Source organism: Centroberyx affinis, unplaced genomic scaffold (genome assembly GCF_046629955.1).
Source record: "Centroberyx affinis isolate AG114_WGS23_722 - 3 ecotype Tasmania unplaced genomic scaffold, CSIRO-AGI_Caff_v1 ptg001464l_1, whole genome shotgun sequence".
Taxonomy (NCBI): domain Eukaryota; kingdom Metazoa; phylum Chordata; class Actinopteri; order Beryciformes; family Berycidae; genus Centroberyx; species Centroberyx affinis.
In genome coordinates, this window is record NW_027279933.1 from 287903 (window position 1) to 312796 (window position 24894).

The 24894-nt window shown below is 43.1% G+C and overlaps 1 protein-coding gene across 1 annotated transcript in view; it reads right to left on the reverse strand.

Moving 5' to 3' along the window:
- The window catches only part of dph6 (diphthamine biosynthesis 6), a 56622-nt gene extending 32117 nt beyond the window's left edge, over nucleotides 1-24505 (reverse strand). The window contains exons 1-5 of the mRNA XM_071526801.1: nucleotides 24483-24505; nucleotides 23903-23994; nucleotides 22553-22737; nucleotides 8359-8432; nucleotides 7055-7173 (exon numbers count right to left, since the gene is read on the reverse strand). Coding sequence (XP_071382902.1) covers nucleotides 7055-7173; nucleotides 8359-8432; nucleotides 22553-22737; nucleotides 23903-23994; nucleotides 24483-24505 — 493 coding nt within the window. The remainder of the gene's footprint in view (nucleotides 1-7054; nucleotides 7174-8358; nucleotides 8433-22552; nucleotides 22738-23902; nucleotides 23995-24482) is intronic.
- Between the last annotated feature and the right edge of the window lie 389 nt (nucleotides 24506-24894).

The following is a 24894-nucleotide window of genomic DNA, read 5'->3' on the forward strand; positions in this document are numbered from 1 at the left end:
CACAGCCCTTTGCCATATCGCCTTGCCCTTTTAAGAAGATGCCCTGATCAAGACCATAGCTTTACAGAAAGATTACCACTTTGATCAGACCTATTTAGGGATTACGAACATATTAGCTGGAATAAAAGGGTGTACTTAAATAGTGCACGTTACTCAGCTTGTTAAGTGTTGATAGCTTTTACTCCCTTCGTGACACTAAATCCTGCTTCGTCTTCCTGACACCTGTTCCTGATGGCGCCACGCTGAACTCCCTCTCACCCGGTAAACAACCCCTCTTACAAAGAAAACACAGACACAGAAGCCAGCGCTCATACTGCACCTTCCTCACTGTTCAGAACAGAAACAGAACAATCATAATGAAGAAACGAAAGCACTTAGCGTACCAGATGCCGTGTGCAAAGTATAGAACAATAAAAACACAGGAATGGGAAGAGAGTGGGAAAGTTTTAGTGCAAAACTTTTAGTGAATTTCAAACCATGCAGCCACATACCCCCGCCATGATTTTTAGTGTAACATGCCTGGCTATGATCTCACCATATGAGGGCAAGATTACTAGAACATAAAATGTACATCTTGATGGCCACTGGCAGCGGCTTGCCTCATTCTCCAACATTTTCCATTTCCTCTCACTGTGCCTGCCTATTAATTGATTGACATAATCATTAACAAGTTACTGATGACCTATACGGAGTGATGTGGAGTTGTGACAGGAATGCCATCGCAATAAAAAATAATTTGCAGAATTGTCCCTAATAATTTCTCTGAAAATCCAATCTACCCCCTCTCTTCTGAAGCATCATATGGTCCTGTTCATCTGCACGTTCATGTGTTTAATTAGAGGAACGAAGTTAATCGTAATGTGAGAATCTCTCTTCTCTCATGACCTGACAACCTCAAAGGTTAACGTGTCATCTGCGGCCCCTCGGGGAGCAACGAATAGGAGGCGAGAGGGAAGGGAAGGAAGAAGAGAAGGAAGGACATTGCATCTCATCCTGGTTTCATCTTAATCCCAGCTGTGTCTCTCCTCCGGGCCCCAGTGGTCCAGCAAGATGGGGGAGTGTAGGAGGGCCACAGCGGAGCGAGGGAGGGAGAGAATGAGGATAGAGTGAGTGTGGAGGGAGAGAATGAGCAGGCCCTTATTCTCTTCCCAGGGGATCCGTGGTCTTAATTAGTGTGAGAATATCTAATCTCGACATCCTCTCATCTTAACCCTGCCACAAAGGTAATAAGGAGGGAGAAAAAAGCATTAAAATTCAATCCCATTTAAATATCCTCTTTAATTAGTCATGCCTTTTAACAAATGTTAATGATTGGCTTCAAATTGCTGAGGGGATGTCGCTTTTTTAATATGTTCATTAACTTCCTAACTCTTAAATAATATATGATACATGATTTGATATTTACAGGGAGGGAGGAGGAGGATGGAAACGCAGGAGACAGGAATGAGTGATAAAATGATGCAAAGATGGCATTAACGTGATGGCATTTCTCCTAAGACCACTTTACACTTGTATGAGTGTTTCTTAATTGATGGTCCTAATTGACTAAAGGTTACCGAAACAGTTTAGAAATGAAGATAGGTGGAATGAGTTCGTACTTGGACAATACATGTTTTAAGAAGTCTTTGAGTAGCCACCAGTGTGAGCCTTCAGCGATCTAACACCACTCATTTACATGATCTTCACATCCCTGTCTCCTCTCAACCTGTTTTACAACTTGACCTAAACCCAATTACCTAACCTCATTATGCCACATTAAACCCAAATAAGCCCACTAGAAGCTGCCATTAGTCTGCTGCCAGAGACAGCAAGACCGCACTTTGGAGAGAGAGGAGCTTCCCTAAGAGAGACTGAGAGGAATGGCTCTCCTTTAAAAGGGCTTTTTATCCCGTATTATCCTATAAAACTGCAATTAAATTCAGTGAACTTTAAAACCAGGGAGTCCAGTAATGAGGGAGAGCATTTTTTAAAAGCCTTGTCGACATTTAAGAGGCTGAAATTAGCAAGGAATAAAAAGTTTACCAGGAATCCAAGAGCCATTTAAACAATCAAGCCAGTTTTGTGTTCAGACATGAGAAAATGGTGAAAGGTGGGAGATCTTAAAAAAGGCGTATTGGATGGAGGACCTCATAAGACAGCAAGAAACAGGCAAGTGGAAAGTGATGGGAATTTATCGCAGTATAACAAGTTAAACCATACCACAGTAAGCTTACAATAACTTGCAAAATCTGGAAAACCCTTTGATCATGCATAAAAATTGGCTTTTGAAATACAACCCTTGGACCAAAAGCCAGAGTTCTCAGATAAAAACATGTTCCCCTTCTGAACTCTACAGAATATGATGCTCTCTCTTCTACCCTTGTAAAAGTCAATGGCAATTATTTCCAGAGCAAAGACTCGTACTAATTCTTTTTAACGATCATGATTGGCCTCCGCTCACCTTTAACAGGTTGATTCGTGTAAGCCCACAGCAGTGACTTACCTATTTAATTGAAACCGCCTGTGATTTTGCTTACTGAGCCTAATGCTAAATTAGAAGCTGGGAGATTCTAGATACCGTCTGAGCCGAGCTGAGCGAAGTATCGCAGACATCCGCGGGTTGTCTTAAGATCTGGCATGCCAGCTGACAGCTCGGCTTTAATCCCTGCCTTCAGAGAGAAAAGGCAGAGAAAATTGGATTCATGATGTGTAACATTTTAGCTTTTAAATGCATGAAATAAGCATCTCCTCCCTAGTAGGTGAGCGGCATCAGCCTTTGAACAACACTCTCAAAGACCTCCGCCAAAACAATAGCTGCTCACTATCACCTAATCTTCGCAAGTGAGAGAGAGAGAGAATAAGAAAGAACGGAGGGGAAGAGAGAGAAGGGGAGGGAGGCTGCGCCATACAAAGGATGATAAGATTAAGGTTATATGTGAAATTTGTCAGGCTCTTATCTGAAATTCAATGTCTGTGAACAGAATAATAGGCAGCATGAATTGTGTGGCAACCACATCAAGATGAAATCTTTTCAATTCAACAAATGAAAAAGGAGAAATTAGTTATAAGTAGTTATAAGCATATTGAATATATGCTCGATAGTGGAAGTCTTGGAGAGAATTAATCTTTAAAACTGTGGAACTTAATGAATCTATTTATTAGGTTTATAGAATTCTAATTTTATTCTAATTCAAATCTAGGTCCAATGTGTAATTTATGCTGAGATTTTGCAGGTTTCAAACTAAATGAAAACATAAGTGAAATAAATGTGAAACTATTGCTGCCCATCTTACTTACACTGTTAAAGGCTACTTCAGTTGAACCTTGACCCTTACAATAACAATCTGTTTAAAGACATCAATGTGATTGAACTGGCAAGAGAAAGTCAAGGTCAAGGAAAGGCAGGTAAAATGGGTGTCTGTTTACCTAAACATGTCAAGCTTAAGAGTTATCCCTTCATACATTTTGCCTTGCTGTGGGACAGCAACTTCTGATCAAACCTGGTATGTAGTCACTGCAATTTTAATTAAAACGTGACAGTGAAAAGCTTCTCATAATCAATGTATTGATAACTGAGAATTTGTTTTTCTTTTGATGACCAAATTGAAATTTTGATATACGATAGGCTCTGAATCGACTAAATAGAAAAGCAACTGACCCTGACGCTTAGCAGGAGGCTAAACAGAATGTGACCCAAGTCAAGGTTACACTGTACAACCCGAGGCCACTAGTTTATCATTTACTGTAATTGCCTTAAAGCTTCTTTAATTGTGTCAGTGCCTCAGTGCTTTACGAACAGTGGTACAGAGAATGTCAACAACAGATTAAAACAGTAGTCTCAAAGTTTTGTCCTGGGTTAGAAAACAACACACTCACTTCCAGGAATTGTTGTTTCTTTATGTCGTACTTTGCGGTTGTACGTAAATATTCTAGGGACACAGAACATATGTTACATCTATTGCCTGGACATTAATCCTTAGTATTGGTTGCTTGAAATGCTGATGATGTTGGAATTTAATCTATTTCTGCTTTGCACTCATTGTACGTTTCCTTGGATAAGAGTATCTTTAAGATTAAAAAAAATGTAATGTAAATGTATAGGAGAGGAAAGAATGGTATTTGAATTGCCCAGTCACTGCCTAGCACATTGAAACAAATGGCAAGTAGCGTTTTTTTATTGTCTTTGAACATTAATCGTACTTTAAGTGTATATTAAATTATATTCAGTGTCTTTAAGTGGGTGAGGTGATCAGTGAAAGCAATTCATGATGCAGTGATAAATTCTCTTCCTCGTAACACAAAGGGTATGTTCATGTGAAGGGTAAAAGATCATGCAGTGATAAAAGGTTTCCGACAGATAGACCTTGATTTCACACATGCCAATTATCTCTGGAGCTGAGGACCAATTAACTGCTGCACAGCGCACTGAACCCGTGCCCTCATACACACCTGCACTAATCAATCAATTAACTAATTACATGAATATTTAATACTGGCATTTGGAATCGCCAATTACCATGGTTAGCAAAAAAGATATTGTATGATAAAGAGATAATTAACCAACAAATACACATTTCCCATTGGAGGCAATGCTTTTCACTAATGAGAAGCATTTCCTGACATCCATAGGCTTAGACTCAGAAAGTTCAACTACACGCAATTTGGCATCTTCAAAGACTAAAATCTTCTTTCTCTCTTTTGTGGTTTTAGTCTGCCATCAGCACGCAAATGAACACTTCTAGAGAATTCACTTAGAGGATCATCCTGCATTTGGACAGCTGTCTTTTCACCACAGGGATTTGTCATCTCAGAATATCTCCTCCCTTAAAGACAAGAAGTATTTTTTCTTTATCCGTTCACTGCTAATTTCCACCTGTCTTTCTAAGTAGGTAATGAAGGAATATTAAGCTCCAACGACCTCCCACTATTTGGAGCCTGCGTCATACTGTGCAAATGTACCACAAAATATCATAAGCTGTTTTGGCTGTCATTTCAGATGCAGCCTTAACCTTTGCCCTGTGAGAGTTGTTTTTATCTCCTCCTGAGGTCTGCACAAGTAAATCCTTCCAAATCTCTCTCTCTCTCTCTCCCTCACACACACACACAAACACACACACACAAACACCAAAGGCCCCCAGGTACGCCCCTCTGTCACCCAATCTCCCCCAAACAGCACACCTCACTGCTCAGACCTGCTCCCACCAAAGCTGCAATTATATGAGTGGTGCCTTAAGTGCCTTCGGCGCTTGCACCCCTATTCAATTCTCTCCTTTCTAATTACCCCTGCCTCGGGACAGGTGAGGAGTCAGGGGTGATAAGATCTTCCCTTTCTACCTGTAGCCAAAACAGACACACATACACACACACACACTCACACAAACACCTACAGTGGGAGGCCAAGATACACACTCCAAGGCACCCGAGGTAATTTTCCTTTCTAATTATAATCTTCAAAAAAATGTGGAGAATTTGTTTTTAGAGGAGGTTGTGTTTAGAGAAGGGTTGAAAGCTTGGCGGAGGTAGCTGGGTCGCAGGGTGACTGAGGCCTTCAAGGTGAGGCGTTTTCTCTGCATGTGGATTATTCCAGAAGGGTCATTTAGCAAATACAACAGCAGTACCAGCAGCCCAGACACACAATGCCTTTGTCTCAGCCACCAAATGAAGATGACGCTGTTAAAAAGACATGTATTTGCATAATTACCTCCTTTCCTCTAGCTGCTGCAAGTTCACTGTGTTCAAGCGGGGTGGCAGGGAGAAAAGTGTGATCACTGATATTAAAGGCAGAGTTAGGCCTAACCTGAGTAAAATACAATATACAAGTCAAGAGTGAAAGTGTAATGGGTAGAAAAATTGACTTTGACCAGAAAACAATAATTACAAGTATCCTCGGTCTCAAAAACATGGATTCTGATCATCCTCTCCCCACTGACAAGCATCTGACAAGCTATAAGCTATAATGACATTTATTGCACAAAATTCCTTAATCATTAAACCATCAAAAATGAGAAATGAGTCCAGCAGATACAGTACCAAAGATAAATGGCTTATCATATGTATTCCATGAGAGGCTATTTGAGCAGTGTTGAGAGATATGCAGAAAATCCTGAACATGCTGCTCGGCTCTGCGGGTCATCAGTCAGCTGGGACCCCTTTTCAACTGATTGCTACCAGAGGTGACAACAAGCACTTAAGAGCACGTAAACAGTGTCTACATGATGATCTATCGCCATGAGTAGTTTGAGAGTAAAAAGAACCATTTGTGGTCGTAATTATCATTTATCACTGGCACCGTCAAAAGGGATCCGGCTTCACTGTCAAGTAGATACAGGTAGGAATCTAAGGGTAGGAATCTTAACACCGTGTACCCAAGAGAAGGAAAAAGAAAACTTTTTTTCTCTCTCCTTCTCTTATTCTGTAATCTGATCTTCCTATCCTCGGGCTCCAAAACAGGCAGGTAGAGAGCAGGTGACACCACATTAACCTCTTCCTTCAGTGCTGAAGCAGTTGAAAAACGTAAATGAGATATACTAGATTTTAATCTTCGCTTCACGGACCATGTATTTCGAGTTATGCATAAGCAGAGAATGCAGCACTCCTCAGACACAATGGGGACGTGCGGCACTTATTGACAGGTTGCATTAATGTGCGGGGCAATCACCTGTGATTCCTTCTCAACTGCCAACCACCCCTCCACCCCCGACTCCTCCACCCAATACCACTCTATTCTTCCATCACACCCCCTCCCCCCTGCTTCTTATCTTTTCATATTGTTCTCCACTTCAATGCCTATGCCGCTGGCACAAGTCTCAACACTGCTGCTAAGCCTCAGATTAATGATTTGGGCATTACTCTCCTTGTCTCTCTCTCTGGTTACACCTCCCTGCCTGCTTCCCTCCTCCCATCCTTCACTCGTCCAAATTCTGTCCCTTTCATCCACATGCTAAACACTCCTTCACCTAAAGTCCATGTCTGGAGAGTGAAAAAAGTGAGGACTAAGCCAATAACCAGAGGGGAGGGGATATCAGACTGCTCACCTGCTGCCTGAGACACAAGAGAGAGTGAGACACAAACTCACCAAAGGCGGCAACTTTGATGAGTATAGCATGGAGGTCAGATGATATCATCTCGGAGAGCAGGGACTCTTGGTCACGGCGCCACAGGTAGGCCAGGGGCTGCAAACCCAGCCGCAAACATCTGGGGAACAGGTGAGAGGGATGGGGGGGGGGGGCAAGAAGGTTGAACGAGAGGAAAGGGGCTCATGTTGAAAACTTGCCAGATTCAGAGCAACTTCAAAGCCAAAAGCACTGGGCACCTTCTCCACTTGCGGGCAGGCTGCCACTGTGATAGTCCCACAGTACACACTCCCACCTGTCACTGGTGCCAGTGGCTTTTGTCAAGGAGAAGAGGAGAAACCCAAAAGGAGTAATTATCTTACGATGGCACCATCTTAAGCTGTGCTTGTCTGTCACATAAACACGTGTGTCACACACACACACACACACACACACACACACACACACACACACACACACACACACACACACACAGGTCTAAGCAGGTAACTGGAGCTAAAACTTTTGGGCATAAATGTCTGCTGCTCAAGAAATGCCTAGGGTGTGAGAGTGTGAGTGTGTGTGTACGTGCACACGTGTGTGGGGAAACAATGGTTGATTGACAGCAGGATTTGTTCATAAGCAGAGAGCTCTGTGGTTCTGTTGGAAATATGAGACAAGAGAGGCTTGTGCTGCAATGTGTCCGATCGGTGTAAGTCTAGAGGGAGAGGGAAAAAAGAGAAAGGAAGAAAGATAGAGTGAAAAAGAAAGAGAAAGAGAATAAAACAAGAATAAGTAAGACGTAACAGGTATCTATGTTACAAGGAGACCCTCTCACCTTCCTGCAGATGAGACTATTTGCGTCTAACATGGAAAGTCATGTTTCACACCTAAAGCAAAAGTACAGCTTTATAATTTCACCAAAAACTGACTACTATGAATCAGACTATCCAGAGATGTTTAGATGCCTTTTCTTGAAATCTGCCCCATAAAAATGGAGCCACACCATAGAACCAAAGCTAGTCTAAACAAAATGGTGTAAACAAAACTCTATGTGTGTGTGAACAGTGTGTGTATGTGTGTGTGTGTGTGTGTGTGTGTGTGTGTGTGTGTGTGTGTGTGTGTGTGTGTGTAAACAAAACTCCAAGTTTGGAACACACAGTGAGGAAAAGACTACAGAGGATGTAGTCTTTTCCTTCATTGGACCACAGAGTGTGCGTCATTCGAGTTCAGAGGACTAAATTCAGTGTGTGTGTGCATTTTACTGTAGTTAGAGAGTGTATTATGCTTCATATAACATGTGTGTGTGTGCCTGTGTGTGACTTACACATTTTCCACACGGACCCTCTGGTAATCGGAGAGAATGGCCCCTACAGACACCGCCTCGACACCCTCCTTTTCCTGTGGGGAGGAAAAGAGGGAAAGGGAGGAAAATCATTCTTTAGGAAACTTAACCACACAAATATTCCATTATACAGTGAAATTGCATTGTCATGGTGATATGACGTCATTGTCCCATGGGGCCAAATACTCCTTTCTCAACATGCAATGATATTCTGAAGTGTAATCTGAACACAACCACACAAATACATGTAAACATACACACACAGTCTAAAACAGACAGTGGAACCAGGTTCCTGCCCGGTCTCTCCTTTCATTGGACAGCAATGCAGTGGGGATGTTTACACGCTGGTCGTATCAAGGCCTTTGTGGTCCAGCCCATATCCCCTGGAGGTTTATGTGTATGTGTATGTGTCTGTGAGTGTGTGTGTGTGTGTGTACGTGTGACTGGAGGCACCAGCACCACTGCTGCTACAGGCTGCAGTTACTGGATCTTATCAGCAGTCTAGTGTGAGCAGGAGATGAGTCTGTCTGGCCGCAGCTTTCCTCCTTTACACACCCAGCTTGAATACGGAACCGCAGTGACAACTTAAAGCATCGGTGGAGTATTGTGTCTGTGAGTGGCGTGTATCTTTAATACTGCTGAGGGCTAATCTAATTGCTTTTCATATCATATTCATATTTCAGAAACAGTGAGACAACTACACACTCGAGAGATACTGGCGCAGCCTTGAGATGCATTCAATCTTCTCTCGTGGAATAGGCTTGATCCATGGTGACATACACAAACACACACGCACGCACTCACACGCATGCAAGCAATGCATGCATGCGCATACACACACACACACACACACACACACACACACACACACACACACACACACACACACACACACACACACCTGCAGCTTCATTAGAACATTACATGGGCTGTAATTAGAATGAGAGGCCAGGGTAAAAGCGGTGGAGGGATGCACAAGTCTCCAGTAAATTACCTTGTAGCCATTATCAATTTCCCAGGCTACTGGTCCTTAAGATAACCCCCCCTTCTCCCTGTGGTCCCTTCCTGCAATTTTCTCTGCCTGATAAACATGCTGATTAAAGCGAACAGCGTGTAAACCTTTGATACTTTCCTAAATGAAATCCATGCCCTGCCTGGGGCCTGACGCTGTGCTGCGACGCAATGTGCCTCACACACACACAAACACACACACACATATACACAGCTCCACATAGGCGTGCCAGCTAATCAGATAAAGGATGTGCTCTGTGCGTGTGTGTGTGTGGTGTTTATGGCACAGACACCAAGAGACACAGCATCCTTTAGGCACAGTAAAGGACGTGGAGTAAAAAGGCAAAGCTGAACACATACAGACGAATGCACACACACAGACTGAGAATTTAACTCTTTGACCTAAAGTTAAATACCAAGGGATCTTCGGAACTTGGGTTTAAATACTCAAGTTTCCATATCCCTCCAGTGTGTCCAAAACTGAAATATGCATTACAGTCAATTCTGCTGCCCAGTGACAGTAATTAAGCCAGACTGATAACATTTCAGCCCAGCACAGAGCTAAGAGGGCTGCAGGCATTGTCATGTAATTCTAGGTAAGCCTCAGGGCCAGCACTCTATTCTAATACAATGATAACCTTTTCCCTAAATACAACTGTCACTTCCTAAAGAGGCAAATTAGGAGTGAGAGAGTGGGAGAAAGAGAGAGAGGCAGAGGGAGAGAGGAAAGTGGTAGACCATCCAGTGTTTAAAGGGTTGTGCTGCATCAACACCAATTTGGTCCCTTGGCTGTAAATTTGGCAGGACCCGTTTCAGAGCATCAGAGAATCAGAGCAGCAGAGAACAACAGATCCTCCTCTCGTCTTTCTGTCTCTGTCTCCCTCTCTCTCCCTCTCTCTCTCTCTCTCTGGAGGCAGACTGTTGTAGGTACTTGGGCCTCAGAGGTTTGACTCAGCCACAACCAATTAAGTGGTTTCTCTTTTCACTGGCTCTCTACACATCAGCACACAGACTACAGTATAATACTCAGGCCGACTCTCCACCAATGATAACACGGGACAACTTTCTCACACACCCCTTGTTTTCAATGGAGACTTTAGCTCCTAGACCCTTTGGCAAACAGCTTTGGAAAATGATTATTTTTGGATGCAGTTATGTTTTTGTCGCCATTATAGCTATCATCAGGAGACAGGCAGGAATGAGAGGGCAGCTAATGCTGCTCTGGACAAACTAAGAGATGTGATTTTACAAATTCTAGACATACTTTCTCATCCGCTGTGGGAAAGGTAGGAGGGATGATTGTGGAGGGGTATAAAAGCATAAAAGTAGCGCTGGATATTATGGGAGTGTTCCGTGTGTATTCATGATGCCGTAAAAAATACAAACTGTGATTTTATGCTCGTTGAAAAATTTATCAAAATGGTTTATAGTGGGAATACCTGAAAAGCTACGAGGTAGCTCATGAACCACAGTATAATAATATATAATAATAAAATCTTTATGAGAGCTATCTGGCCAAATGGTATTTTGACTGCATTAGAGGTGGGATCTGGGTAAGAAGCTACGATAACATAAATCAAGGCAGAGGTCACCAGGACTCCTCCAACCTACACATCACTTCTCTTTCTTCATGACTGTTGGCACAAGATCCAAATAAAGAGCTCCCCTCCCCACTGTGATTCCATGTCACTTTTCTCTTTTCAACCTTTAATGACCCTGGTTCATTTAAGGAAGCTTCACCTGATCCAGGACCCGAGGCCCCGCATTAACTAGCGCCCAGAGCAGGACTAATTCTGGCATGGCGAAGTGCAACAGTGGGACCCCCTAGGAGCCCCGTCAGAGGCAGACTAAACAAAGGCCTGGCCTGGCTTCCCTTGTCCTCTCCAGCAGGCAGAAAAGCTATTAATGAGGATCTATGGCCAGAGCAATGGAAGCCCTCAGTCCCCCAGCCATGTCCATCAGGGTACTTAGCCCCATGCAGTCATTAACTTCTGTTACTAATTGTCAAATTCATTAAACTAATCCTTCCCCCACATCCGGACGTCTCCTGTGGAAATGGATGGAGAGGGTTGAGTTATTAAGATGTCAGCTGTGGGGAAGATTAAGGCCAGCAGACGTGCTCCACAAAGAAACGATACGGCCATTAAACTCTATTTCAAGGTAGCGTGTGTGATATACTTTGTAATTATATATACATACATCTTGGTAAGAGAGTAAAAGAGTAGTTCAAATGTATTCACAGTCACAGACATGCCTTCAGTCAAGATATGTATATCTGCCCCGGAGATACGCGGCGATCGTAAAGCACTGAATCGGTCCAGGTTGAGAATGCGGCTATTTTATCAACTCTCAGCTTCAAGGTACTTATGCATGCCACACATTCAGTCTGGGTAATATTCAACAAAGTCATTAACAGTAACCAAGGCAATTAGAAAGCCATAAAATATTAAAAATTCAATATTCATATTCACATTGAATACATCAGAACCCTCATTAGCTCTCCCTCTCAATGGCTGTCACAATGAGGTCTTAATTATACACCCTAACAATACAAGGCTCTATTTTGCAAAATGGTGGGGTTCCAAAATGCCGACTCCAGCCTGTTCTGACTACCGGGAAATCAGCACTTGCCGATCTCGACTGTTACAGATACAAGGCCGGATATTTTCATTACGAAATCCTCCTTTTATCCCGTCCAAAGTTGTTGATGTGCTTTCTATCACATTATTGGCCCCTGTATGCGGCATGCCTGAGCACGACGGGCGGGAGGCGGGGGGGGGGGGGGGCAGGGAAGAAGACGGAGTGGAGAAATTAATTAAAGTGCTCTGAATGACAGTTTGCTCAAGGGCACCGGGGTACCATTGCACGCTCTCCATCGCGGTGTCCTCGTTGTCATATCGACACCGCTTCTAACCCCACGGCCTCCCATCATCCCCTCCCTCTCCTCTCCATCTCTCCTCCTCCTCCTCATCCCTCTCTCCCAGGATCCATCCAGTGAGTGACTGGACGCGACATGGTTTTAATGTCCTCTCTCCATTAGATCAGCTCTGGGCCTGTTGTAATCTAATGGGATTGTTCTCCCCTGTTCCCCTACACGGTGGGATGTTGTTGGACCTTGATGTAGTAGCACAAGTTGATGTAGTAGAGGGGATAGGGCTAGCTAGGGTCAAGCAATTGTGTTTAATGTAATGTGGACACAGTCCTGTGGCGTGTTGGGGCGTCCTGACAACTCAGACATCCCAAACTGACAGGAAGCTTAGTGTGACGGGAGGAGGAGACGTCGGTTATTTGTTTTAAATCAGCCTCCTCATTACCATTCTGTACAGACAGTTATACTCCAAGGTGACTCCCTGTGTTGGTAAAGGAGAGATAGGATGTGGAGGGGTGGAATGAGGAGGAGAGGCAGGATCTAGCTTACACCTATCATAATTTTATAAATAAAGTTACACCTAATGCTTATAAGATTACATAAATGCTATGGCCAAAACACCACGTACAATGCCTGATCCATCACAATAAAACTACAAATGGCATGCAGGCTTAGTGAATGTCTTTGTAAAACAAACATCAACCAAAACCCTGTTCTAAAAGGCTTTCAGAGACATTCCCTTTGGTAAATTGGTGGGGCTGTCTGTTTGAAGCAGCTGTTGAAAGACGGGCTCTTCCTTTGTGCTCGTGGATGGGCTGGCAAGATGACTCACCACGTGTCAGTCCTCAACCATACAGAGTGGTGGAATAAGAAAAACAAACTGTTCACAAAGCCAGCTGCTTATAAACCTAAATGCCCAGACCGGTTCCTGAGATGATGCAGGTCAAAGTGAGTCAGAAGAAAGAGGGAAAGGAAGAAGAATAGGGGAAAGTATTATTCTCCGCTGGGACCACGATGCAGGTGTGACCAGACTACAGAGGATATGACATGAGACATTGTCTCATCAACACGATGAGTGACTGACGGCTATCAGCACACAGAAAAGTGACGAGTGACAGGACGACCCACACTGATCTGGGCCTGATTCCAGAGGTAGAGAAGAATGAGAAGGAAGTTGCAGAACTTATTCATGCAGCAGCTTTTACTGCAGACAGAGGAAAGAGCTTTTCAGGACTCAGTTCGTATTTGTTCAGTTTCCTAGCCTGAAGTTTACACACACACACACACATACACACACAGACGCACACAGACACAGTCTTTAGTCGTGGACAGTGATTCATTTACAATGACAGAGCTGTTTTCAGCGATAGGGCCTGAGCATAAATATGCCATGCCGCACAGCTGGAAAACGTAGAAATTCATCAGGGTTAAAAAGTAGAGAGATTAACGTTTCGCGAGTTTCCTCTCAGATATATATGGTTACGTAAACACAGGCCCAGTCGTCAGGCAGGGAAGGAGAGGGCCTTGGCCAAAGCAAGCACAAAGCCCTGGTTTGAGCAGGCCAAGGACAAGGAGGCTTTCCATATCAACATGCATGGAAAACTAAATGCTGGGAAGCAGCGGGGAGACATAGGGAGGTCTATCGATGCATGTTCATGAATACTGGCAATTCAAGCAAAAGGGATTATTTATCACTGGATCATAAAAAATGCAATATTTTAACGGTTGTTTTCTACATTGAACAGATTATCACTCTGCATCTGTAGTCTCACAGGATCCGCTGCATTGGGATTTTTTTTCGAGATGACAGGAATTCGTGCAACTTTTCCGAACATTCAGGGGCCTCATTCCTCAGCATTAAAAGGGTAAGGTGTTCTAATAAATAAACGTCTACAAAGTAGTTTTCTGCAGGGCATAAAACAAAGTCATAATCCCAGCTCTGTCAAAGCAACATTCCTGGCTGGCTGAGGAAAGAGCATTTGAGGCGCTGAGGCAGGAAGCCGCTTCCAGAGAGCGAGCACGACGGAATCAAAGAGGGAGTCTCGTACCACAGAGAGGTAAACTATGTCAGTCGCTTTTCATGGTCCGCAACAACCACCTCGTCCACAGGGCGCACCCACACGCACTCACACATACACACGGTCATGCTCTCACCTACACAAACGCACACACACACACACACACACACACACACACACACACACACACTCCAAAATGTAAATGTTTTTCTGGTGAGGTCAGGTTCCAGACTCTCAGCATCTTGGCTCTCCTGTCCTCTATTCTCCACAACTCCAACAGACATCATGGACACCCCCCTCTTCCCTCCCCAGAGAGAGACTGGAGGAAAATATAGCGGCGATGCTGGTTTAACACACTCTCCAGACTCCAGACAGTGTTTTTCTACGGCTGGTTATGACTTTAGCTGCGGGAGGCGATGGGGCCTGCCACAAATATTTCTTGAAGGGAATGGTCCACAAAACAAAACATAAAAGCCCTCTTAATTTTGGAGTGGATGGATGGCAGGGAGTTGACTGACTCAGAGCTATCCCTCAGCCGTCTTCTCCCCAGACAGACAGTATTGGGTCTGACTGGAGTTTGACAGCAGGGTGCACTCTGGGCTTACTGGGACAGAAGGGTTAAGAGGCTGTTTTTGTATCTGTGTGATATAGCTGTTGATATTGGAGAGTTTTAAAGGCTTTTTATTACAAATCCAGCTCTCTCTATAACTCTGTAACTTACATCTTTTTTGAAAGAAATGGCTAGATTATCATTCACACTTTTCATGGGTGATGAACTCAAGTTGAAGGAGACACTAGAGAGTAAAAAAAAACAGGCTGGAATCCAAATGTGACAGAAAGAAGGCAAATTGAAGCCCTATAAATTGAATTTCATATTTAATTTTAAGATTTCATAAAAGTACTGAAAGCAAATGGAGAAGAAAAATAATATTTTCAGCAAGGGTGACAGTGAGGATGTAACAATAGATCTTTTATGATCAAAAGTAGAAAAGTTGTTTTGAGAGGACGCAGGAACATCCAAAGGCATTTTGAAGGGGAACTGACAAAAATGAGAAAAAAGTGGCGCTGGATATCCATTACACATTAAATTAAATTTGTTCAGCCTGGGCTAGAAAAGGATCACAGCTTTCCCTTAAGTTTTAATACAAACAATCAAACAAATGAAGCATAGAAAATTTACCATTACACCATCTACACACCTTCCATGAAAGTGAATGCTGCATTACAGCAGTGTACGATTTATTATGAAAAAATGTTAGCCAATAGCTAAAACCAATCAGATGCAAATAACTTCTAGCTAGATCTACAATTCATCCGGCATCAAAACGAAAAAAAGAAAAAAAAACATACACACACGTTCTCCATTGGAACAATGTTCAACCAAGCAGTGTTAGTGGCTCATGCCCTTGGCAAGGCGAGATAAGGCTATCTGCTTCCATCATCGCTAAACAAGATTGAGCAAAGTACATTAAGCAGAAAAATACAAACAAATTACAAAGGCTTGAGGCTAGGCTCTTTATCTAATGTTTGTGGGGACTGTTAGCGTCAGTTGGAGGGAAATGGGCCTGCATCTAATAGATCCTGTCCCGCCACTTCCACACGGCCAGAGAACAATACACAGCGCCATTATCTCAGCGCTAATGCTATCCTTCCTCATGTGCAAAACAAGCCCGCAATCTCAACCCCACTGCCACTGTGTCGACCAACATAAATACAAGCCGTCTCAGACCAAAGGAAAAGATAACAATGGCTATCACACAGAGAGGAGACACACACAGACACACGCACACACAGAAAGACAGCTGTTTAAAGGAATCTATACTAGCTCATAGAGTACAACATGCTGAAATGTATCCGATAAGTACGGTAGTCTAAACGTGTGCTGAAAATGTAATAAAACTACTTGAGAGTATTTCTGCAGAGCAATTATCCAATTCATCGTTTTTAGACTACTTAAAACCTTCTAATAATACCATTTGGAGGTCTCTTTGCACCACAAACCTGCTACAACAAGCTTACATTAGCCTTGTTATTGATCTGATCTCCTAAACCCACGCTGTGACCCCAGAGGTCATGATTTATGTATTAAGCAGCTTTTTAAAGAAATCCATTTTCCTTTTGAGCCCCCGATGTACGTCTAATGCGGCACCATGCCGGTAATCAGAGCAGGGCTGTGTGTTTGATTTTGACCCCCCCTCCTCCTTCACACCCCTGCTCAGCGACTTGTCTTCCAACACCTCAGCTCCCTGATCAATACCACAGTGCTCCTGGTTCAACTGTAGACTCCTCCGCCTGCCTGCCTGCCAGCCTGCCCTCCTCCTCTCTGCTCCTCTCCTCTTTCTTTCTCCTCTCCCTCGGTCCCCCTCTCTCTCCTCTCCTCGCAGCAGGATACACCTCCATCAGGGCACCTGCAACAACGCGGTGCCGGTGCTTCTGAAGGCTCCGGATGAAAGTGTGACGACAATACAATAGAGGCAAAGATGCGAGCAGAAGAAAGAAAGAAAGGAGCGAGGGAGAGGAAAGAATGAAAAAGAATGTTTGGACTTGTGGACAGACTGCTTCTCCAATCTCAGAGGGCCCCAGTCTTGTCTGCTGATGTCGATAATGGAGCAGTGGTAGAGGCTGAGGATAAGGGGGGAAATGTGTGTGTGTGTGTATGTGTGTATGTGTGTATGTGTGTGTGTGTAATAAAGGGCAGAGGGAGAGGCAGGGAATGGGGGGAGAGTGTGTGTGTGTGTGTGTGTTTAAGAAAAGGATTATCTCACTAAAAACAAGGTGTTTTAACACACACCAACGGAAGGGAATGTTTCATCTACAAAGGCCAAAGGACTGAGTGTGCCTCTCCAGTACTTTTCCCAGACACCTCAAGGAAGAAAAAAAAAATACACTGGCTTGATAAAAAGAAGGGGGGAAGTTGAGGGTGGCAACTGACCCACGATCAGTTATCCAAAAAAAAAAAAAAAAAACCTTCAAAAACCACAGCTTTTCTGAAAAGTCGAATGAATTACAGCATAGGAAATGTGATTTGAAAGTAACATTTCCATCGTTCTCCAAGCCGGGTCGCAGAACGACAGAGATGTCACAGTGCTGCTAATGAGAGCTGGCAAAAAAGAACGTGAGCATAGATATCATCTATTGTTCCTCATCATTCTAATGAGCTTAAATGTCTTTGTCTTTATTCATCAGCTCAAAGGTTGCAGAGTTCCTGCAATACAGTCACTATCTTTTATATATTATCTATTACTATATCCAGCGATTAAAGCTCCAGTTCCCCCTACATCTTTCCATAACTCACAACTATTCGTGCCGTATTGTATGCTGTGCTATTTTTTTTTCCAAGGTGCAACATCTTTATATTTTAAAACACTCACTGTGCAGACAACCGTCTTGAAAATGGGAGTGACTCGTTTAATTGAAATAACATCTAATAATACATTACAGAAACTACTTACAACACTACTTACAACATCAAGTAGCTTCCAATTGGGGTTGACAGTTGACAGGGAGAGTGGAGAGAGAAAAAGATATGTAGGTGGATATGGATAAGAGAAAGAGGGAGAGAGAGAGAGAGAGAGAGAGAGAGAGAGAGAGAGAGAGAGAGAGCACTCCTTCCTAGTGTAGAGTGCTGAAAGAGGGCAAACCAGGGGAAAAAAGAGAGGTAGGAGGTGACCATGCTTACAGCACGGTGTGTATGGAGGAGAGAGATAGACCTGTAATCATGTAACAGAGGCCCTTTTCGACCTGACCTTGAACACACACACACACACACGCACGCACGCGCCCACACGCACACACTAGCAGGGTCACGGGGCATAAAGAGCCACTGTGTCAGGTCACAGAGCACAGAAAGGGGGATAAAGGACTTGAGGGATGTGAGATGACTAATATGAGGGGTTCTGCAGGCCTTCGGGGGGACTGGCGTTACAGCCAGGGGTGACTGACACTGCTGATCTGTATCACACATCACAGCAGATCACAGCAGAGGAGAGCAGACCGACCACACAACTGATGTACAGGACAGGAGGAAAGGCTCCATCTCAACCCACTTAAAATAGACACTTGGGCAGGGGAAAAGATAGTGTATTAACTACCACACTGAGTGAATAAATTTGAATTATACAGTGGGTGTAGGGCATTAAGCTACAAATCTAAACTTTTTAAACTTTTATTTATCAATCAGCTAAATGTTGCAGAGAGATCACCCAGTACAAATTAAAACAACTACATCGCTAACAATATATTTTCTTAACTCACGTCCTCTTTCACAGACCCATCTTTTATATATAGTTTATATTCTAGCTTGCCTTTTGACAATGATTGCCTTTTGATGATTGATAAAACGGCACAAGGACGCCATCTATTCTATGAAAACACCCTTACAGCAATAGACGTCCAAAAGTGAAAGATCCCCCCTGCCGCTGACAAAACTGTTATTTCTCCCCCTCAAAGAGTGGGTTCAAAGATCAGCACCTAGCAGGATGGGACGGGGTATGCTATGGCTTGCATGTCTATCAGGTTACACACTTCAAAGAGACACTGCCATACACAGCCAGCGATGAGAGCAAGGGGCCAAGGATAGGGCCACATTGTCATTCTGCCATTATCACTACTGCTAGGGGATGGACGGCTCATTTTTTCTATCATAATTGGGCTTCTTTTTTTTTTTTCCCTATCAACAATGGTTCAGAAGAAAATGATCCCTTCCTTTGAATCCTTTGAATGGCTCCAAACATTCTTGGAGAGGCCACAGTGTAGAGAGCTGCTTTGGTTTGTCAGCTTCTGGGAACGATCCATAGATGGCACTGTTGGCTCATGCTAGGAGCCTGTTATCAAAGTTGCAAAGGAGGTGGAGGGAAGAATTTCCACTTAAACTCATCAACTCTGAAGTTGAGAAAAAAAAATTCTTTCATCTATGCTCAAGTGTCATTTGCCAAATATAATCTTGTAACTTCTAATTAATTCAAACTGCTAGAAAGAATCTTTCAAAATATCACCCTTTCCAAACAGAACACATTTTTTTTTCATGCTAAAACTGTTCTTTTCCAGTAAGGGTGATTTAACAGCTAATTATCAGAAGAAGTCTTTTTTCTCTCTCTCTCTCCATCTCTCTCTCTCTCATTTCCTTCACCAATCAACAACACCACAAACTTTAAGGTGAGCAAATACCAGAATAATTTTTATTTTAAACGAAATATGTGCAATGGAAAGCTAGGCATATGTGTTGAACATAACTAAATGTGACCATAATCCGTGACATATTAAGAGGAGATTTGAGTTGCTTTGACAGAATAGTGTGAGTTTCTAAATACAGGAACGAGACTGATTTGCATGAGTTTACTTCATTTCACAATGCGGAACAAATTATACCCATTAGTAAACTTGCCGATTCCTAAGAATGTCAAAGAAAGCAAGTTGGGAGAGGAGTTCTGTAAAACTTGAGATAAGAAAGTTTAAGTCTATCTTGTATTCTTATACTCGACATCAGAGAGAGAGAGAGAGAGAGAGAGAGAGAGAGAGAGAGAGAGAGGAAGCCTGTTGTTTATGGTGCAGGTCTGTTGATGACAGTGAGAGGGGTAAACAGAGAGAGGGCTGGAGGTCTGCTAGCCCACGAGGGCCCCATGGGAGTCCAGCTGCCCTGCCCTATGGCCCTTCTGACGAGAGAGGTCAGACCAGAGAAGCCCTGGAAATGGGAAATTAGCAGCCTTTTGCAATCAGAGCCAGCACTGACCACAGGGAGAGAGGGAGTGTATTGCATCGTGTACCAGAGAGATGGAAAGTAAGTAAGTGTGCGCTAGTGTGTTTCAGTGCGAACGCTGGCGAGAGACAAAAACCCAGAAACCAGACTGTGCGAGTGTGTGCGCACACGCACGGACGCACACAAACAAGCGCTTTCTCACGTAGCCGCATGTGTAAAGCCGCAGATTTATACAGAAGACGACAAAGAAAGCGAGGGAGAGGGCGCGAAATGCCCCGAGGCGGGATGACTGGCCCTTGCCACTCAGGCGGTGTGTGGACATGCAGGGGCCCTGGAGCAGCCCTCAGCCCGGGATGAACATGTCTCCACACAGACCTACAGGAAGAACCAGTGCTTTCCCCCCCTTCCCATTTACGCCACGTCAAGCTGACTCCCATCTCAACAACAAACTCCCATCCACCATCCCATAACAAGGTCTTAAAATTTGATGCTGCCAGCTAAAATGAGAGGTTGTGTGTGTGTGTGTGTGTGTGTGTGTGTGTGTGTGCAGAGGGGGAAAAGTGTTACATTGGATCAAGCCCACACCCCGGCGTCTGTTTGCGCTGACAGCAGGGAGAGCTGCGGTTGCTCTTGAAGTGTGTGTCCAGGTAGCTTCCTCATGGCTGCAGGCGGTCAGGTAGGCAGTGTTAAACACACATGCAATCGTCTCAAACCTGTCAGTCGGTCTCCCTGCACCACATCGCACCGCTGAGGTCTCATACATAATTTGGCATCAAATGAATATTTTCTCAACATCCTGGCAAAAGGGGTATTTGATGAAATATTAATTCGGTGATTAATTTTTTGCATCTGATCTTCTGTCATGTGAGATAAAAAAGAAGAATGGAACTTTTCCTGTGAACCCAGTTGTTGAAGGACACCTGACCCCAACTTTATACATGAAACTTTGATAAACTGATACAGCATAGGTACAATATTTTCCAAGACTAAGATAAAAAGAGATGTGAGAATAAGACATACTAAATAAGACAGAATAAGACAGACTAAAAGCAATAACATGGCTTTGTAATCTCCTGTGCGGCTCAGTTGCACTTTACAATAGGTGCTAAGGATCGTTAGTGTACAGCAGGGCCAGATGAAGCTAGACAAGCAGGGTCTCGTTGAGACAGTGCTGATGGGCTACTAAGTGACTCTGAATCCATAGAGAATGGTCTGTAAAACATCTCAACACTGTGACATGTGTCATGTACCCTTAGCCCAGATGAGAAGTTTAGTAGTGCTCTGAGAGCTTGTTCACTAAAAAGAAGTCAAGCATATGTCAGTGGTTGCAAGGAGTCAAAATGATGTTTGACCACTCTTGTGTACACGCAATGAAGCATTGCAATATTGAGTTCATGTAACAGACCACTCAAGTGCTTTCGTCATTTTCAAAAAAAATTCCAACTTCCGGTTCATAATACGAGTTTGTCTATGGAACAAATGAACGGGAGAATTATTTTCTCAGTGCTCAGAACTCAAGCCCTTTGGAGTATTTATTGCATGTGAAAAAAGATTGCATTTGGTACACGCACATGTTTTTAAGTGGCTTCATTTATTTTTAAAAGCTGTACTGCAAACGCAAAAGAGGAAGTAAGTGGTGTCAGGCATATCGGCTGGCTACATGAACGCATAAGAGACAAATCCTGAAATGCTAAGCTAGATGATGCTAACAATTTATTTCCATTTATATATTTCGGCTTCAAAATTAAAAAGCTCTGTCCTCAACACAGAGAGATATGTACTGAGAAACACACGTTCAAAGGAAAAAAGTCAACCACAGACTCCAGTAATGACAATCTTTTAAAAATCTATGGGTTTTTTGAATGGGGAGTTTTGGCTATGATCTGGAATTCTATATTTGGGCAGAAAAATTACGACAAACTTCAGCGGTCTATTGTGCAGATTTTAGCATAACGGATACACACCTCAAATAAACCTTGAATACGATCCACTCTCTATTTCATTAATTAATGTGTGAAGCCTTTCACACCCCTACTATGGAAAACAAATTCTTAGTTGACTAGTGGTAATATTAATATTTTGTGGACTAATAATGAAACTAAAACTAATATTTCAATTCATAGGAGATATGAAAATGATCTGATGTTAAAATCAGCCTCGTGCAAATGAAGGCAAGCACGCAAAATGACCACTAGGTCTAATGTTTATCAAAGATGATTATATATTAGTGAATACTGTAGCGACACCAGAGAAATGTTTATAATTTAGGAAAAAAGTGACTTATATAACATAATTTTAAAAAAACAACAAAAAAAACTGACTTAACAGTTTTAGTTTGCTAAGATCCTAACAACCAATTACACAGTAATTAAATCTTCTCATAATACAGAGCAGGGTAGTGTAGTTAGCAGGGGTGGCAGCAGTCCTCAAGGACTCAGGTCCTTCAAACGTGTCGGGTCAAGCATCCGTCCTGCTGAAGTGTCTTTGAGCAAGACAGTGAATCCCTACCAGCTGCAGGGTGACGTAATACTACAATAATAAAACCCTTGTTCTCTCAGCACTGGCGGGGACAGAGAGGCCTACCTTGACCAGGTGCAGCAGCTCATAGAGGTCCTCCACCTCATCTCCCTCTGTCTGACTGTAGTCTCTGCCGGTGTCCAGGCTGCAGCCCTGGATGGTGCGTCGGTACAGTGGCAGCTCCATGGCTTCAGCATACAGCTCTATGGCCTGGTGGCCCACCGTCTGGTACATGTAGCTGTCCAACTCATCTAAGGCATGAATGACAAGGAGTTTAGGCCAATTTCTGATGACAAACAGATTGCAGAGTGTCTGGCAAATGGCAGAAAAACATGCGGCAATAACAAAATAACACTAAAGGGCGGCTGTGGCTCAGGAGGTAGAGCGGGTCGTCCACTAATCAGAAGGTCGGTGGTTCGATCCCTGGCTCCTCCAGTCCGCATGTTGAAGTGTCCTTGGGCAAGATACTGAATAGGGCTGCAACTAACGATTATTTTCATTGTCGATTATTTTCTCGATTAATCGATTAGTTGTTTGGTCTATAAAATGTCAGAAAATGGTGAAAAATGTGGATCAGTGTTTCCCAAAGCCCAAGATGACGTCCTCAAATGTCTTGTTTTGTCCACAACCCAAAGATATTCAGTTTACTGTCATAGAGGAGTAAAGAAACCAGGAAATATTCACATTTAAGAAGCGGGAATCAGAGAATTTTGACTTATTTTTCTTAGAAAATTACTCAAATCGATTAATCGATTATCAAAATAGTTGGCGATTAATTTAATAGTTGACAACTAATCGATTAATCAATTAATCGTTGCAGCTCTAATACTGAACCCCAAATTGCTCCCGATGGTTGGCCAGCACCCTGTGTGGTAGCTTGCCGCCATCAGTGTATGACTGTGTGTGTGAATGGGTGAATGTAGGCATTGTTGTAAAGTGCTTTGAGTGGTCGGTAGACTAGAAAAGCGCTATATAAATGCAGTCCATTTACCATTTAAATAATGTACCAATTGTTGTAATGTCCTTATTGATATTGATAAATAACAAATTTCACTGTAAAACAGCCTGCTCAGCAGTTCAGAAACCAAATTGTATAAAATATACTAAAAGCTGAGAACAGTGTGTACTAACTCCGGCTGCTGTATCTATACTATCGATATATAACTCACAACTTAACCATAAGACTGTCTGCATGTTTGTTCATATTTAATCTTAATCATATAATTGGAGTCATGTGATTCTGGACCTCAGTTGGACCTCCACTCCTGAGAGATTTACCCAAACAAAGTTCTGCAGCACTTCGTTTACAGTTTTGCAGTGGCAGAGGTTTCTCGGTCCACTAGTCAGCAGTGCAGCTGGCTGGCCCATATAGCCCAGCTAGCCCTTGTAGATCATAACATCAGCAGCTCATCTCACCTGTGTTAGCAGGGCGCAGGTTGGCCAGAGCTGCGATCCTGTGCCCGGCTGCGACACACTGCATCATGTTGTAGCAGCTGTCTTTGCCCCCGCTGGAACCCGGGATGAGGAATAGGCATACAGTTAAGTCGTGTTGTTTTTTTAATCATTAATATGCAGGACAGGTCTGGACCTATACATTATCAGGCGGTGGACAATTAGTACTGTGGGAATGTGGTGCGAGTGGAATTAGCAGAGTTTTCAATGATGAAGAACCTGTTATCTGTTTGTGTCTATCCTGACTTTCCAGTGGTCTACTGAGTACAGATATGCTCTATTCTAGTCTATTAGCAGTTAGTCTTTTCCATATTACTGTAGTTTACTCTCTTATAAAGCATTTCCATAGCCGATAACTTTGGATTTCTATTGCCTGGTATATCCTGGTTTCGGAGAAAATTAACGGTGAACCACAAGACGATGCATCTATTTAATAATCAACATAAAACAGTCCAGTTGTGATTTACTAACTGTAATGCTAGCAAGAACATCAGCAACATTGCATAGCTGTGAGCCAGTGACAGCACGGACATGCAGCAGTTACCTTATTAACGCGACCACCTTCATTTTCTTATTTCTAGACTCTAATGATACAAAAAGTACAGTCCGTAATTTAATACAATATGATATCAGCTCATAGATGTAAGCAACAGTTCTGCATAGCAACCAATGCGTGTGTATACAACACGTGAAAACTACACTTCCGGGTTGAAGCAGGACCCCGATATATAACAAGACGCCCTCGAATGTGCCTGATAGAAAATCTGTTCCTGCCATTCTCTCTCTCTCTCTCTCTCTCTCTCTCTGTCTCTCTCTCTCTCTCTCTCTCTCGCTCACTCACTCACGCACATACACACATATACACACACTGCAAAAAGTAAATAGCTTTCACATTTAAAGCTCATTCTTAAAAGATATACTACACTGCCAAGGGATATAACGACAAGCGTTCTCAA